At 37.1% G+C, this 17,392-nt stretch overlaps 1 protein-coding gene and 1 long non-coding RNA gene across 4 annotated transcripts in view; one reads left to right on the forward strand and one right to left on the reverse strand.

The window, feature by feature from the left end:
* LOC131832466 (uncharacterized) overlaps positions 1–17,392 on the forward strand; it is a 151,630-nt gene that overhangs the window by 64,009 nt on the left and 70,229 nt on the right. The window lies entirely within an intron of this gene.
* Positions 1–17,392, reverse strand: part of KIAA0825 (KIAA0825 ortholog) — a 410,058-nt gene that overhangs the window by 34,100 nt on the left and 358,566 nt on the right. The window contains exon 21 of one of the 3 annotated variants that reach the window (XM_059175469.1): positions 3,150–3,196. The exons of the other annotated variants lie outside the window; for them this stretch is intronic. Coding sequence (XP_059031452.1) covers positions 3,193–3,196 — 4 coding nt within the window. The 3' untranslated portion in view covers positions 3,150–3,192. The remainder of the gene's footprint in view (positions 1–3,149; positions 3,197–17,392) is intronic. 3 annotated transcript variants of the gene reach the window in all.

Consider the following 17,392-nt stretch of genomic DNA (forward strand, 5'->3'; position numbering starts at 1 on the left):
AACCCCTTTCCTTTAGCTAATAGGAATGCCAATGAAATTAGAGTCAATTAAATAATTGCTTTATTAACCTAATGCATTTCTGCTGTAAGACATGCCATGGCACTTCCAGCCAGGAAGAAAGCTAGGAGAGAACAAACCTGCAGCAACGCAAAGAGAACGGAAGCCAGCATATTTTAAAAACTTGATGTGGTGGGAGAAGTTGAAATCTTGGTCTGTCCATTTCATGCTTTGTACTTTAACCCCGGCTAAAGATGGAAAGGTCCTCAGGGGGCGGTTGAAGGTTTTCATTTGGTTTTGATGCTACTTAATGTGGGGCCATTATGTCTCCAGGTTAGGTTTAACTGGACTTTCCTCATCTTTCTCTTTCTGGACACCAGCTACAGGGAGCTGCCTTCACCTCTGTGGGCTGAAGTCTAGTTGTGTCTCTTTTATGGCTCTTCATTAGTGACTTGCCATTGCTGACAGAAGGATGTTTTAACTCCTTATCAGAACATACAAATCCCTTGATGATTTGAATCCTAGTCACATACTCAGCCTCGCTGATCCCCATGCTTCTTCCGTCCTACCCCTTAGGAGGACCTCCTGCTCTTACTACAGACTCTGCTGGCTCACATCTACCCTTCTTTGTACATTGCAAAGAATAGATGATTTTCCCTGTGAATTACTGCCCTTTCAGGATATAAGTTGAAAGATCCCCTCTTCAGTTAAGTTTTCTCTGTCCACCTGTCTCCAGTCTCCTCCTGTGCTTCCTGCAGGCAAGTTATCCCATTCTTTTTCTTTGGTTACACACAAGTATGTGATTACTTACTTCCAGTGTTACATACCTTGAAGGATTATATGCAATTATTTTGTACATCTTTCTCTCCTATTATGTTGTCCCCTGCCTTTTCAAGGGTAGGACCAAACTGACTATCTCAATAATTTCAGAACTTAGTGAAGTACTTGGTTATACTGCTCAGCAAGTGTTTGGAGAATGAATGAATAGGCAGGTAGCACATTGCTATCTCTAGAAAGATACAGAACAGGTTCTTAGTAGTTACTGCCTTTCTTATAGCTGACACCCCTCTTGCTCTGCCCCAGCTGTTCCTATGTTCCCGAGCATAGAAAAACAAGAAGGATTTTTTTTTTTCATTTTGTTTTTTTCTGACCCAGATTCAGAGTACATCAAAAGTACAGTCAGAGTTTGTTCCTTTGGAAAGCTTTTATGAATGTTAAGGGTGGAGGAAGGGAAAAAGCAGAGCACAAGGAAGAATTACCGTGCTTCAGGTGCTAATATATCTAACATTAATATTATCTCATTTAATCCTAAAACAACAATTCAAAATAAATATTATCATCCCCATTTTTACAGTTAAGGAAACTGGGATTCTATATATACTTTGTATCAAGCCACACATCTGACCAGTGATCAAGCTAGAATTTAAATTTCAGTTCGCTAATTCAGAACTTAGTTCTTTTCTTAAAACGTGGGAATTAGAGAACTTTTAATTCTACAAAACTGTGATGACCCATTCTATGAGAATTCTCAACTTGATGCAGTTTGTTTTCCAGCCTTAAACACAAGGACTCAGAAATGTTTGCCTATCATTTCTATTATACTTAGCTTCATTTGGTAGTTATTTTTAGACATTTACTGTGAGCCAAGCAACAAGCTATATGCTTGGAATGTAAGCATGCCTAAGAGACACACCATCCCTCTACTCAAGGAGTTCTTTTGCCATTTTCTTAGAAGCATTCTCATTCTGGAAAGCCAATCTACTTGCCATCCCATTTATGGTTTATTTATTTATTTTTTTACTAACTTTAAACAAATTAACCACTCACACAAACATATACCCTATACTCTTTGTATTAATGTCTGCTTTCTGTTGTTATTCTAAAAGGAAACACACTGCATCTTTTCCATGGCCAACAAAATCTCCTATTCTATATATATGCAAATATTTAAGAAGCTTATGTAGATACTTTTATACTATTATATAAATTATATTAAAGAGGAGTGAAATTAATTTTATAAAATGCTCATATATATATATGAACACACACCCATTACAGGTATGTATATGCATGTGCATATAGTCTTTAGAAAGTATTAAAGTTTAAATGCACTGTTCAAAGAAACCTTACTCTTTGGTATCTTTTTAAATCATTTCATCTTAAGTTTGTACCTTCTGTACTTTGCCCATGAAGAATCCACAACTCAGAATGAGGTGACCTCCCCAAAATAAAAGCTGGCAGCTAGGGTGTATCTGTTTTCTATGTAACACAGCACCCCAAACTTGGTGCATTAAAACAACAAAATTTCTTCTCTAGGAGTTTTGTTTGTCCTGCCTAGTCTCACTCACTGGAAGATCAGTTGGATGGGCTGAGTCTCTGTCTGGCTTTTATACCAGTCTTCTTCACAATATGGTGGTTTCAAGATTCCAAGAGCATAGCCCTAACACAAGTATTTATCAAGATTCTTCTCTTTACTGAAGTCTACTGACCAAATCAAGTCATTTGGCTAAGCTCAGAGAAAATGTAGGATCCTGGGAGTTGTGATTCATTGAGAGGCCATTATTCTAAAATATACCACATCAAGTATCTTTATAGCATGCTTAAAATTGTATCACATATACTTCTAAGGCTGAGGATATGCTTAATTAGCTACAAAGAGCCTTGAGGATTCTGACAACTTATTGATGAATATATATCAAAAGAATATAAAGTTTGGTTTAGAGATGTATGCATACATTTAAGTGCTTCTCTGAATTTGTAAAGAAACCACATATTAAATATTTTTCCTCTTTTGATTTCATGTGCCTTTAGATGCCCACCACATACTCTACCTGTAGCTACGAGAGCAAATGCCAGAGCCCTTCCTTTATTTCAGTTTTTCTCACATTACGAGTGCCTGGAAGGACTGCTCCTATATCCCGGTCTTATTTCAGCAGTTAATACTCAACAGTTCTGCATTCAGCACTATAAGCTTGCCGATTCAGAGTACCTGGACTGCATGTTCTGGACAAGCACAGATCAGAATCCATGTAAATTCCTAGGACAGATTATTATGATGCCTAACAAGTAGAGACTTGGAATCATCTGTTCAAGGTATTGGCATAGGAAAGGGCATAGGACTTAAAATTAGAAAACAAGAGCTTCAGTCTTACCACTGACCATCAAGTCACTGAGTCTCTCTGCATCTTAGTTTTCTCATCTAGGAAATGGAAATAATAATAATAATAGCTACTTTATAACATTATTTGGAGGATTAAACAATACAATTACATGAAGGGCCATACAGCACTAAACAAATGTATTCTAGGCCCACACTGCCTTACCTGAAACCCGTGAGGTCATTTTCAGAATTTAGATTTATTTAAATTTTAGGAAGGGAATACAGTGTATATACCCTGTTTATTAAGTAACATTTCTACCAAAGTCTAGGGTAGTACCTTATACCAAACACATTAATATATCTGCAGTAAACCACTCGTTTCAAGTGGAGTGAATTAGGACTATAGATTTATAAAGACTTAGAGCTTAAGAGCTTTTTGTATCTTAGAAATGCAGATAAGGGATTGAGGGTCTCTATTTGTTTAATACATTTAGGCCATTATTATTATTATTTTTGAAATTTTATTTATTTATTTGACAGACAGAGATCACAAATAGGCAGAGAGGCAGGCAGAGAGAGAGAGAGGAGGAAGCAGTCTCCCCGCTAAGCAGAGAGCCCGATGTGGGGCTCGATCCCAGGACCCTGAGATCATGATCTGAGCCAAAGGCAGAGGCTTTAACCCACTGAGCCACCCAGGTGCCCCCATTATTATTTTTTTTAACTATACAAAACCTTTAGTAGTTAAAATTGCTTTCATATAATATAGATAGAGTATAAATGATTCACACTTTTGTTTTTATGGTTTTCTTTCCTTGCTGGTATAGGATCTTCATAAAGTAATGAATAATATTTGTATTTGGAAGAAAAGAAGAGGTGAGAGGAGATTTTAAGGACAATGAAGTTATGAATGTGTGATAAGCAATTAAACTAATTAAACACCTATAGGTTGGCTTATATATGGAATATATTGTTAGAGAGTATGTGAAAAATATACTATAAAGTTAGGAAAGCTGTGCACTGTGTGCCCTGCATTCACTTAACGTTATTGGGGAAACAAATTCAATGTAAGATCTGGTCTCTGCCCTCAGAGACCTCACAGTGCAGTACAGAGATAGAGCCAATGTGCAAACATTAAGGAATCATTGAGAGCAAAGCATTCTCCAATTCATTAGAAATTTGAAGGTATGGATATGAAAAAAGGGTTAGTATGGATAGAAGCTGCCAGAGAAGGTTTTATAAATTAAGGGTACTTAAAGTATGCCTTCAGTTTGGATAGAAAAAAGATGACTGAGCAACAATGTCATTTCAAGTAAAACTATGAGAATGGTAACATGTTCCAGAGGCAGAGAAGGGCCAGTGTGTATAGAACAACAAATGAATCTGAAGTCATGCAGTAGAGCCATTTGTAGAGGGATTTAAAAACCTAGAGGGAATAGTTGGACTTGATGGATCATGTAATAGGAAATCACTGCAAGTTCTTGAGCTGAGAAATGAAATCCTGAATTAGTATAAGCTTAGTTTGACAGTGAAATACAAAGGTGAATCAGAATTAGGAGAGACTGGAGACAGGAGGCTGTTGAAATAATCCATGCAGGCATGTAATAACGGTAAGTCTTAGGAAGGAAGTGGTTGTTAAAAAGGAAGAAGAAAAAGGTAAATTTAAAAATCTGGTTAGAAGACATGAAGACAAACAAAAAAGAACACTGGCATTTTTACCCAGTTCAGATTCACATTGACAAACCAGTTGATGGAATTGGAGACAGACAGTGGAAAGAAAGAGGTGGGTGGTGGCGGGAGGATGAAAAACAGAAAACTCGGGCACCTAGGTGGCTCAGTGGGTTAAAGCCTCTGCCTTCAGCTCAGATCATGATCCCAGGGTCCTGGGATCAAGCCCCACATAGGGCTCTCTGTTCAGTGGAGAGCCTGCTTCCTCCTCTCTCTCTCTTCCTGCCTCTCTGCCTATCTGTGATCTCTGTCTGTCAAATAAATAAAATCTTAAAAAACAAAAAACAAACAAACAAAAAACAGAAAACTGAGGACAGAAAGTCATTTTTTAAAAAAATATTTTATTTATTTGTCAGAGAGAGAGAGAGAGAGAGAGAGCGCACAGGCAAGCAGAGGCAGAGGGAGAAGCAGGCTCCCTGTCGAGAAAGGAGCCCTATGTGGGACTGGATCCCAGGACACTGGGATCATGACCTGAGCTGAAGGCAGCCACTTAACTGACTGAGCCACCCAGGCATCCCAGGAAGTCATTTTTTTAAAAAGCAAATTACAGGACCTAAACTCCCTCATACTCTACACTAAACTCCCTACATACTCTACATTAATCAGTGGTGATTAATGTCCAAAAATGATGGTGACTCCCAAGTCATCACAACATTCTCAATCATCAAAGAAAACAAATCTAACAATGTACACCAGGAAAATATGACAGAACACCATGGTAACACATTTTATAGAGACTTTTCACCAAGTATTTGAAACAAAAACCTGAAGAATCACCCAGAATTAATTTAGGGTTATTCAGAAAATTCAGTTAACTAGAACATGCCCTTCCAAAGTGTGCGGGAGAGCCCGAGAACAATGGAATGGGAAGAGACTGAGGCATTGATTTCAGTTCGCAAATATACAGACCTTTCTTTTTTCTTTTTTTTTTTTTTTAAATTTTTTATTTTTTATAAACATATATTTTTATCCCCAGGGGTACAGGTCTTATACAGACCTTTCTAATCGATGGTTAACATCTGTTAAAATGTTCTTCCTTAAGCCATTCTGGTATCTCTTTAACTCCTACCCACTAGTAAAAATTATCTTCTAAAACAGCTCAAAAGACCATCTCCCATGGTAGATAAATTACTAACTAGAGTCAGAGGTGGAAGATGTTACTGAGAATAAAGAGGCAAGAGAAAAACTTTTTAGAATGGGGGAACTCTGCTGTACCTTGATTGTGGAGATACAATCACACAACCAATTTTATCCAATTTACTTGTATGAAATTACCTAATTCAATTAAACTGTCCAGTTAAAAACTTCAGAACCAAGATCATCTCCAATGGTTGGTAAGAGACCTTCAAATATTTGAAAAGTAATATCGTATGTTTTCTTAATTAATCCTACTTATATATTTGGATATTTAAGATGGAAATACCTGATTTGGAATGTGCTAGTAAATCTGCTCAGCACAGAATAGCTAGGAGGATTTTGTTTTCTTTTTTAAAAAAATAAATATTCAACAACTTGAATATAATAAATAGGAACCAAAATAAAAAATAAGTAGATAATTTGATAGTTACTTAGATAACGTCTCAGGTTACAGTCACTCATTTAAGAATATCATCTTAGATGGGACGCCTGGGTGGCTCAGTTGGTTGGACGACTGCTTTCGTCTCAGGTCATGATCCTGGAGTCCCAGGATCAAGTCCCACATCGGGTTCCTAGCTCCACGGGGAGTCTGCTTCTCCCTCTGACCTTCTCCTCTCTCATGCTCTCTCTCACTGCCTCTCTCTCAAATAAGTAAATAAATAAATAAATCTTAAAAAAAAAAAAAAAGAATATCATCTTAGATATATTAACTCTCCTTAGTTCCACAGACCTAGAAATGCCCAGTTTTCAATGCAGTGACTTAATATTAGCTCAGAAAATAGTATTGAAGCTCAAAGAGTTGAAGAGACCCTTTATGAAAGAGTAAATGGAAGCCAAAAGAAGCAATAGATTGGGCATTTGCAAATAACTATATTGGAAAGGCACCATTTGCTTAATATATTGACTTGTACTCAGTGGATGCTTCTGTCTCTGTAACATTTGACTGTCTATTAGTAATAGTAGTAGTTCTGTATCAAGTTGATTAAATGGACCACTAATGTAGGTAACGTTGGGAAAAAGGCATTTTCAAGAGGTACATAGAAAGGCAGACAAATAAGAACATACTTCTTTGTTTCCCTGATAATTACAACAGCGGAATCACATTGCCCTTTCCAGTGCAGCATGATTTGTAAGCTCACTTAATTGCATGTTTCCCACCAGTCGCTATCCTTTATCAGCGTTCTTAGCTGGAATTATTACAGTCCAAAAAACAAAGAAGAAAACAAAAATCACAGAATAACTTCTATATGATTATATCCTTTGGTAGCAAAACCCAGGATGCTCTGAATACATTCTTAAAAGAGCAATGTTTTCTTTATAAAGGAGGCTGAATCACTTCTAAAGCTTTTAGACAGCTTTGGCCCTCCTTTGGCCTCTTCCATAAAAAGAAAATATCTAAATAGTTAAATGACTAATAGGCTTATATTTGTAGACCTTTTGACTAGGCATTATTTTTAATCCTGTAGTTGAGGAAAAACTTTAAGTACAAATCTTTAAAAATGAAAAGATATAGTACAGATAAAAGACCTCATCTAAATTATACCACTGAATTCTGGGGAACTCTGTGTTAAAAAAAATTTTTTTTTAGGAATTTTTTACTGAAGTACTATTTATAATGCCATAAAATTCATGAATTTGAAGTGAACAGTTTAAAGAATTTTGGTAATTTCATACAATTAAAATGACTGGACCTCCATAATTGATATACAGAAAAGTTTCCTTATGCTAAAAAGTTTTTTCATGCTTCTTTGTTATTCAGTAACATTTTCCAATTTTGGCTATAGGCAGTCACTTGATCTACTTTATGTCATCATATTTTTGCTTTTTCTAGAATTTCCTATTGTTGGAATCATATAGTACCTAGTCTATGGTTAAATTCTTCCACTTACCACATTTTTGAGATCTGTTCATGTTTTTGAGTTCTTAAATATTTTGGTCCTTTTATGAAGGTCCTCTTATATTTTCATAATAGTGGATATACCACGGTTTGATTACCCATTCAACTGGTGATACATTTTAGGGTTGTTTCTCTTTTGGCTACTATGAATAATGCTGCTATGAACATTTGCAGCAACATCTTTGTGTGGAAATTTGTTTTTACTTCACTTGGGTAAAATACCTAGAAGTGGAATAGCTGGGTTCTGTGGTAAATATGTATGTTTAACTTTATGAAGTACTTTCAGACTCCTTTCCAAAATGGCTGTACCATTTTCATTTCTACCAGCAATGTATGGAAGCTCCACATCCATATCAGCATTTACTATTGTCAGTCCTTTTAATTTTAGCCATTCTAGTAGGTGTGTATTCTCACTGTGGTTATAATTTACATTTGCCTGACAGCCAGTGATGTTGAATATCTTTATCTGTTTATTTGCTGTATGTCTATCATCTTTTGTGAAGTGTCTGTTTAAATCTTTCCTCTGTTTTAAAAACTTACAAATTTGTCTTTTTCTTACTGAGTTGTGAGAATTCTTTATATATTCTAGATTCAAGCTTTTTGTCAAAAATGTTGTGAAAATTTTTTCTACGCTTGGTGTGTTTTTTTGTTTTCTTAACTGTCTTTTGGAAGAACAAAAGTTTTTAATATTGATGAGAGTCCATTTTAGCTTTAGTTCTTCTTTCATAGTTTGTGCTCCTTATATGCTATTTAATAATGTCACAGAAATTTTCTCTTTTTCTTTTCTTCAGAAGTTTAGCAGTTTAGGTTCTGTATTTAAGCCTAAGATTCCGTGTGAGTTAATCCTAATGGAAGGTAAGGACTAGGCTAATATTTTACCCCATACCGACACCCAATTAGTCTAGTACCACTTGTTGAAAAGATTATTTTTTCCTCCATTGAATTACCTTGGTCTCTTTCTCAAAAATGAATGGATCATGTAAGTATGGATTAATTTCTGGACTCACTGTTATCCATTTCCATATATCCTATGCCTATCCTTATGTGAGATTTACATGGTCTTAATCTATAGCTTTATACTAAGCATTCAAACCAGGTGATAAAATGCCTTCGATGTCATCCTCCTTTTTCCAAATTGTTTTGGGTATTCTGAGCCCTTTATCTTTTAATATAAATTTTTAAATATGTCAATTTCTTGAGAGAATGTTGCTTGGATTTTGATTGGGATTGCTACAATTTAGAGATTAGAGACTGTAGAGAATTTAGAGATTTAAAGGATTTAGTGTTCAGGTCTTGCACCTCTTTTAAAAAATTTACTCCTGGGTATCTTTTATGCTATTTTAAGTGGAGAATTTAAACTTAAGTTTAGATTTTAAATTTAGATTTAGATTTTAAATTTAGATTTTTTTTTCATGGTCACTTCTATATATAAATGCTGGTTTTCATTTTGACCTTGTATCCTGCAATCTTCCTCAACTTATTCATTAGATTTAATAGCTATTTTGTGGATTCCTTATGGTTTTAGATTTATACCATCATGTCATCTACAAATAAGGATAGTTTATCTCTCCTTTTCCTACTCGCATTCCTTTTATTTCCTTTGTCTTATTGCACTGGCTAGGACCTTCAGTAAACATTAAATAAAAGACATCCTTGCCAGGTGCCTGGGTGGCTCAGTCAGTTAAGCATCTGCCTTCCCCTCAGGTCATGGTCCCAAGGTCCTGGGATCAGGCATCAGGCTCCCTGTTCAGCAGGCAGCTTGCTTCTCCCTATGCCTCTCCCTCTTGTTCCTATTCTCTCCTTCCCTCTGACAAATAGATGAATAAAATCTTAAAAAAAAAAAAAAAAAAAGACATCCTTGCCTCGTTCCTCATCTTTGAATGTGATATTAGCTGTAGGTTTTTCATAGGAGCCTTTTTTTTTTTTAAAGGATTTATTTATTTATTTGACAGACCGAAATCACAAGGAGGCAGTGAGGCAGGCAGAGAGAGAGAGGAGGAAGCAGGCTCCCCGCTGAGCAGAGAGCCCAATGTGGGGCCGATCCCAGGACCCTGGGATCATGACCCGAGCCGAAGGCAGAGGCTTTAACCCACTGAGCCATCCAGGTGCCCCTCATAGGAGCCTTTAATCAAGTTAAGTTTGCTTTTATTCCAAATTTGCTGAGAGGTTTTTTTTTTTTTTTTTTTTTTTTTTTTTTATCATGAAAAAGTTTTGTCACAGGCCTTCCTACATCTATGGCAATGACTATATGGTTTTTCTCCTGTACTCTTGTGATATGGTGTATTGCACTGATGGATTTTCAAGCACATGTAAGTAATCTGCCTAACCTGGAAAATAAAGGATAGAACATAAGGACATAACATAATAATGTCATTAAATGGAAAATGAAAACACATGCCCTAATATTACTTATTTAATACTTAAAAAAAAATCAGAAAAAAAAAAATAAAATGCTAGCTATGTGATTTAGTATAGGTTGGAATGGAACCTACTCCAAGAGAAGAGAGCAATGTTTTTCCTTTTCTTTTCTTTTTTTTTTAAGATTTTATTTATTTATTTGACAGAGAGAGATCACAAGTAGACAGAGAGGCAGGCAGAGAGAGAGAGAGAGGGAAGCAGGCTCCCCGCTGAGCAGAGAGCCCGATGCCGGCCTTGATCCCAGGACCCTGAGATCATGACATGAGCCGAAGGCAGCGGCTTAACCCACTGAGCCACCCAGGCGCCCTGTTTTTCCTTTTCTAATTTAAAAATTTTTCAGGTTTATTGAGAGTACTCAATTCCAGTTGTTTTGACAGTGCATTAAAAAGTTGACAACTCAAAGTTGCATTTCATTTGTTTGTTTGTTTTAATTTCGAGTCATTTGCCTAAAATTACTTTTTCTATTGAAAAAGAGCTTGTCTTCAGGTAACTTGTTTGTACCTGATTATGGAAGAAAACTGAATCCCCAGCTAAAAGTTTTACTAGTGATTAAGTCTTCTTTATCATAAAAACAAAAATATTTCTGTGATTAAATTTAACTGTAGTATTGGGCTATTGCCTGATACTTTTGATTCTAGGAAAGTTTAATTTCACTCCACAGAGAAAACATTTCAGTGATTAGGGGCAGGACTAAGCACCCATTCCCACAAAAACTGAACATAAAATGAAACAATTCATCATGCAAAAAATAGCCTCTAAAAAAATACAGTTTCCTGAAAGGTAAATTATAAAAGTATGCATTTACCCAATCATTTTAAATACCATAATTATACAAGCTGCTCATCAAAAGACTTTTAAGACTCATTAAAATCATAAAACAATTCTAATTAAATCCATATTTAAGTTTCTGTAACCTACATGGTACTTTAAATCAAACAAGAAAAGTTATATAAAAGATCCAATTAATTCTAAGTTTTTGTAAGAATTAAAGCCTAATTACTCTATGATTAAGTTTCTCCAAAATGTAATCATCAATGGCTCTATTCAGAAGAATTAGCCTTCTGTACCCCAGATGCCAGTGGAGAGCTGCAGCCCATCTTTGACACCAGCAACTCTATTCATCTGAAATCAGCGTGCCTGATGGAAACTTTACCTCCACCCCCACTGGGGAACCAAGTGACAAGACCAAACAGAGCTGCATATTTTATACAGATAAATTTCTCCTTATCTGCAGAGGTCCTTATCTGATTAAATGGATTCGTGTTCATTAGCAAATTTAAAAAACACATCCTCAGAGAAGGTTTTAGAAACAATGGTCATTTCAGCAATTCCCAAATTGGTGGTAAAAGATGCACAAGAGAACAATAAGATTTGCAGCTTATAGAGAAAGAGAACTAGGCCTTCTAAGGGGACAGCACTAAAGCATTTCCTTCTAACTAGGCAACTCTTCCTTCTTACTTAGCTACTTGAAATGTTTTTCATTTTTATTAGGCCAACTTCCCACGGGAAAGAAAATAAAAAAGCTCTGTGACATCGCCGCCTCTTGTGTGTTCTCTGAAACTAATTAACCCTATGAAGTTATTAGGGCAGCATCATTTTTTTCTATGACATCACACAAGGTGAAGGTCACTTCTGTAATATCCTTGGCTTCATTCATGTGGTGCATACCCCACAAAATATAATTTATTGTAATTTCCCCACTGCCCTGATAGCCAAGTGATTAGTTATTATGGTACATAAAAAGTTCAGACGTACAACATATGACTTATAGCCTCTATTTCTGATAATCTAATTTTCTTTTATGGTAAAAAGAAATTTACTATTTATGTTTTATAGATTGTTATTTTGAGAAAATGACTACTTAAAGTCATCTTCATATGGACACTTGCTGATTGCACAGCATCTGCAAGCTGAAACATCCAAATGTTTGGTGTATGAAGGCAGTTCTTTATCCAGCTGACAAGAACTTTTTCTGAACGACCCTTGTCTGTGAGAGTGGTAGAATGGTTCAATTAGGCTGGAGCTACCTGCCATCCACCCCACAGACATAAGTGCAAGAAATGGAGGTTCTGGGCAGATGCAGCTAGGTTCAGGATCCTGCTACGACAAGATTTCCTTTCCCTCAGATACACTGTCCCTGACTTGAGAAGCCCCCAACTCTGCCATAAAAAAACATTTCCAGACTTTTTAGATGTGGAATTGGCTTTCCTGCATGTTACTGCATTTAGAGAAGAGACCGTTTAGAGCCATGACCTTTAAATTCTTGTAACCAAGTTTCTTTCTCCTCCTATGTTTAGGACTAGGTTGTCTTCATTTTATAATTGTGCTTGTGTTTTGTTAAATGAATACTAAATGCAAATGGTTATATTAAAAATGTTTTCTGGGGGCACCTGGGTGGCTCAGTCAGTTAAGATTCTGCCTTCAGCTCAGGTCAGGATCTCAGAATCCTGGGATTGAGCCTAGCATCAGGCTCCCTGCTCAGTGAGGAGGCCGCTTCTCCTTCTTCCTCTGCCCCTCCTCCTGCTCATGCACACTTTCCTCTCTCCCTCTCTCTCTCTCACATACACACATAAATAAAATCTTTTAAAAAATAAAAATATGGGCACCTACGTGGCTCAGTGGGTTAAGCCTCTGCCTTGAACTCAGGTCATGATCTCAGGGTTCTGGGATCGAGCCCCACATGGGGCTCTCTGCTCAACAGGGAGCCTACTTCCCCCTTTCTCTGCCTGCTTGTGATCTCTCTCTGTCAAATAAATAAATAAATAAATAAATCTTAAAAAATAAAAATAAAAAATGTTTTCTGGCCCAGTTGGTTTGAGATGTTCATCTGAAGGATGAGGTTAGCACAGTCACCATAGAAAGTAAACCTGAACAGGCTTAGGTAGGTGAAGAAATTGGGTGATCAATGTATCCTGCTTCTGGTAAAGACAGAAACACATGAGTGAAGCTGTATCTATGCATGGTAGACTGCCAGGACCCATGGGAAGCCGGTCTGTATCAGGTATGAAGTGGGACTACAACCTAGTAAGCCAAAGAACTCATAATAATGGCTACTAATTATTCAGTACTTACTAAACACTTTACACAAATTGACTCATTCAGTCCTCACAAATATGAAGTAGTTGGTATTATATCACATTTTATAATTAAAGAAACTGAAGTTCAGAGAAGTTAAGTAATTTGTCCTAAGTTTCACGCTAGTAAATGGCTCTAGTATTTATACTTTCAAACATGTATGTTGCTCTTTAATTATTTTTATTCTGTATTTATTTAATTTAATAGCAAATATTTACATCTAACTTTAGATACACCAGGCACTCATCTAAGAGTTTTACATACATTAAATCTACTTACTTCTCACAACAGTCCTATGAAATATGTACTGTTATTACTTCCATTTTTCAGACTAGAAAACCAAGGCACAGATAGACTGAGTAACTTGCAAAGGTTATGAAACTGCTAAATGGGAGAGGCTGGGTTTGGAAAAAAAAGATGGTCTCGTTCTGGCGAGCCCATACTGTGTACTGCCTCCTGTTTATTTCTTCTGTTGTCTCTCAGGGCTTTGCAAAATCTCTCCTTAAAGATTTAGTGTGTCCCATTTGTTCTAAGGGTGAACAGAAGAGATTGTTTCTGGCAAAGCACAAAAAAGGTGTTGAGTCTAGGCATGGGGATGTGGAGGCAGGAGGTAAGGAGAAGCAGAAAGAAGATCATCTGCACATCTTTACCCAAGGGAAAGGCAAAACCAATAGAAGCAGAACAGATGGTCAGCGTTCTCCCACAAACAATGGTTCTTCTTCTAGTACTCCTCACTTTGGATCTATTGGTTTCATTCTTCGAAGGTTGGAGCAGCCTCTCATAGACCATCTTCTTTCTTTGCTCTCCCCAGGCTTCCAGCCACACCTGACTGCTGAAGACCATTCTTTCATTGGCTTCCATACCACTATCCTAGCTTTTCTCCTAACATTTTGACCACCTCTCTTGATGGGTTTTTGATTGGGCTACTTCTGGTTTCCTCTCTATAAGTAGATAGTATCCTCCACTCAGTTTTTGATCTGTGCACTTTCCTCTCTCATTGACAGCCTGCTTGGTTTAACTATCACTGTAAGGCTGGTGACTTCTAATTCTGTAACCTCTTCAGAAAGCCAACCCCCCATCTCTAGCTATGTGAGACATGGTCTCACTGAGACATCTTGTTACCTCAAATCTTAGAAGTCTGAAATGAAGTGTCTTATCTGTCTCCAAACCCATCCCCTGCCATCCCCTCCTGTCACCATCAGGCCAAAGCACGATAACCTGGAACCGATCAGCCTCACCTCCTCACTCACCATTACTCACTTCCATCTCTGTCTCTGCTCATGTTCTTTCACCCAACAAGTTTCCATCTTACTCCCTGCTACAGACTGCATATATGCGTTCTCCCAAAATTCATACACTGAAACCTCATCCCCGATCTGATGGTGTTTGGAGGTGGCAACTTTGGGAGGCAAACAGTCATGAAGATGAACCCTCATGAATGGGATTAGTGCCCTTATAAAAGAGACCTCAGAGAACTAATTCCCTTATTTCTTTCACTATGTGAGGACACAGTAAGAAGACAGTTGTTTGTGACCCATCAAGTAGCTTCCCAGCAGACACCAAATCTGCTGGTGCCATGATCTTGTACTTCTCAGCCCCTAAAACTTTGAGACATGAATGAATGTTTGTTGTTTATTAGCCACCCACTATGTGGTATTTGGTTTTAACACCCCCCAAACAGACTAAGACACTCTTTAATCCTCTCCATATTTATAAACAAAATCTTTTCTGATTACTTCAGCTCTCAGGGACTCTCAATTCTTTCACATTTAATGTCTATATCACAAAATGCAACATCTAATTACTCCAGTCTTGCATTTTTTTACCATGTATTCACCTGGGTCCTAAACTAATCTTAGTTGAGTATATATACTATACATCAGGACTGGGGTACTGTCTGAACATCATTCTACCAAATCCTCATTATAGCTCTGTAGGGTCTCATTCTCTAAATTAGAAATAAAAATTAAGATTTTTCATCCTAGGAGATTAAGAGAGATAAAGTGACTTAAAGTCATGGGGCAAAACAGCTCAGGTAAAATTCATACCCGTTTTTGTTTGTGGACAAATCAGATCTTTCCCCTTTCTGTTGACCGAGTCCAGTTTCTTTAAACTAATTTTCTAAATTCCTGAATTTGATTTCTTTTCCCTGTGAAAGAATTTGGGTTTCGATCTGGAGCATACATGTGACTACCTTCAGTCTTGTCTTAGACAACATAAGGCATAAATAAATACATAAATGTAGCATCAATAGTTTCTATTTAAAAACCCAAGAGGTTCTAATATACATTTTGAATTTATTTTGTATTATCAATGTAGAACAAAAATATCTTACTAAAACTTTAAAAATTTTATGCAATTTGAAATATTTGAGAATCAATAGAAGCACATATATGCTATAGTCATTATAATACCTATTTGTGTAAAATTAATGTTTAAAAGTATGATTATTATTTATAGCACTTCAGACAAGTTTAATTTGACTAATCCATCATCAGTTTAGAGCTCTCATCTTGAAGCCTCTTCTACTTTAACAGAATATGGCTCCTTTAGTACCTAGTGATTTTACTGATGGTTAATTTCAATGCCAGTGGTGGGAGATGCTATTGAAAATCTGCCCATGGTCCCTCACAGTCCCGCACCATTTCTGTGCCCTGCAGGCCGACCAGCATTGCCAGCACTTGCAACTTTGTAGGAGGGCTGCTTTTAGGCTGCTGGAATCTACCCTGCTAGTATGGAACATTCTAAATAGAACTGGAGCTTGAACTCATGACCACTGACCTCTGACCTGGACGAAGTTACACATCTCATTTTATCATCTACCAAATTTAAACCAACCCATAAAGGAAAAAAAAATTCTTATACCAGAAAAACTATTATTTCCTGCTCCTATTCCTTGTCATTCTGCTTCCTTTTATGGAAACTCCTTTTCTCAATTTGTTCTCCCCTGCCATATTCTCCACTTAGAGAACACACTTCTATCACTCCTCAGATCTGCTTTTTCCCAGGACCTTAAACGATATTTTTTAGGGATTGTTCTTCTTTATTAAACTACAGCAGTTTCTGTATAAAAAGTATTTTGCCAAAACATAATCTGTAAAACCTAAAAAAAAGAGGAGAATAGGTGTTTGAGCCTATGAGGGTGACCCATAGTATCCTTGGTCAATACAGGGACAGGAAGCAGTGGCCATTGAGTAAGGTGCCTTTCTTTAATAAGATGCAGTAGGGTCTCAGTGCCCATAGCCTTGTTCTTGGCATATGCAGGAGTAAGCGAGCCTCTACTTAGCTGCTGAACACTGAAGGTCTACTGTTTGTTCCATCTCTTGCAACTAAAATATGAATGTAAGGATTGTAAAAATGGGGACAGATGGAGGAGAAGAGAAAGAGAAATATCACAAGGGTAGCTTATGTGGAAGGTTAGAGCTCTTGGCCTGCTATGCTACATGAACACAGGAAGGGGAGGACACATCTATTATTTGCATATGCTGGGCTTAAAAAGTGATTACTCTTATGTTTAAGAGGTAAATTGGAGAGGGAGACAAACCATGAGAGACTGTGGACCCTGAGAAACTGAGGGTTTTGGAGGGGAGGGTGCTGAGTCTGATGGTGGGTATTATGGAGGGCACGTATTGCATGGAGCACTGGGTGTGGTGAATAAGCAATGAATGCTGGAACACTGAAAAGAAAATACAATAAAATGGGGGAAACAAACCAAAAGGAAAGAATACAGTGAACCTCTTCAGGTGGCAGATCCAATATAGATTCAGTGTTTATCAAGATTTCCCCTCACTTGTTTCATCTATTCCTTCCTTCCTGTTCTGAAATGTATTAAAGCAAATCAATGAGAAAAAAATAAAAATGAGGTAAATTATGCCAACCTTGTGGCTTAGGTGGTTATTTCTGCCAATGTAAGGGACCTCACTAGAGACAGGAGGAACAGGCTGTTAACCTCTGCAATGTCAGTGCTTTTTGTTTCTGGGTAGAGAGGCTTCTACATCAGGAAACACACCAAAGCAGATGTCAAGGACTGGGGAGAGGAGTGT

The sequence above is a fragment of the Mustela lutreola genome, chromosome 5 (genome assembly GCF_030435805.1).
Source record: "Mustela lutreola isolate mMusLut2 chromosome 5, mMusLut2.pri, whole genome shotgun sequence".
NCBI classification, from domain to species: domain Eukaryota; kingdom Metazoa; phylum Chordata; class Mammalia; order Carnivora; family Mustelidae; genus Mustela; species Mustela lutreola.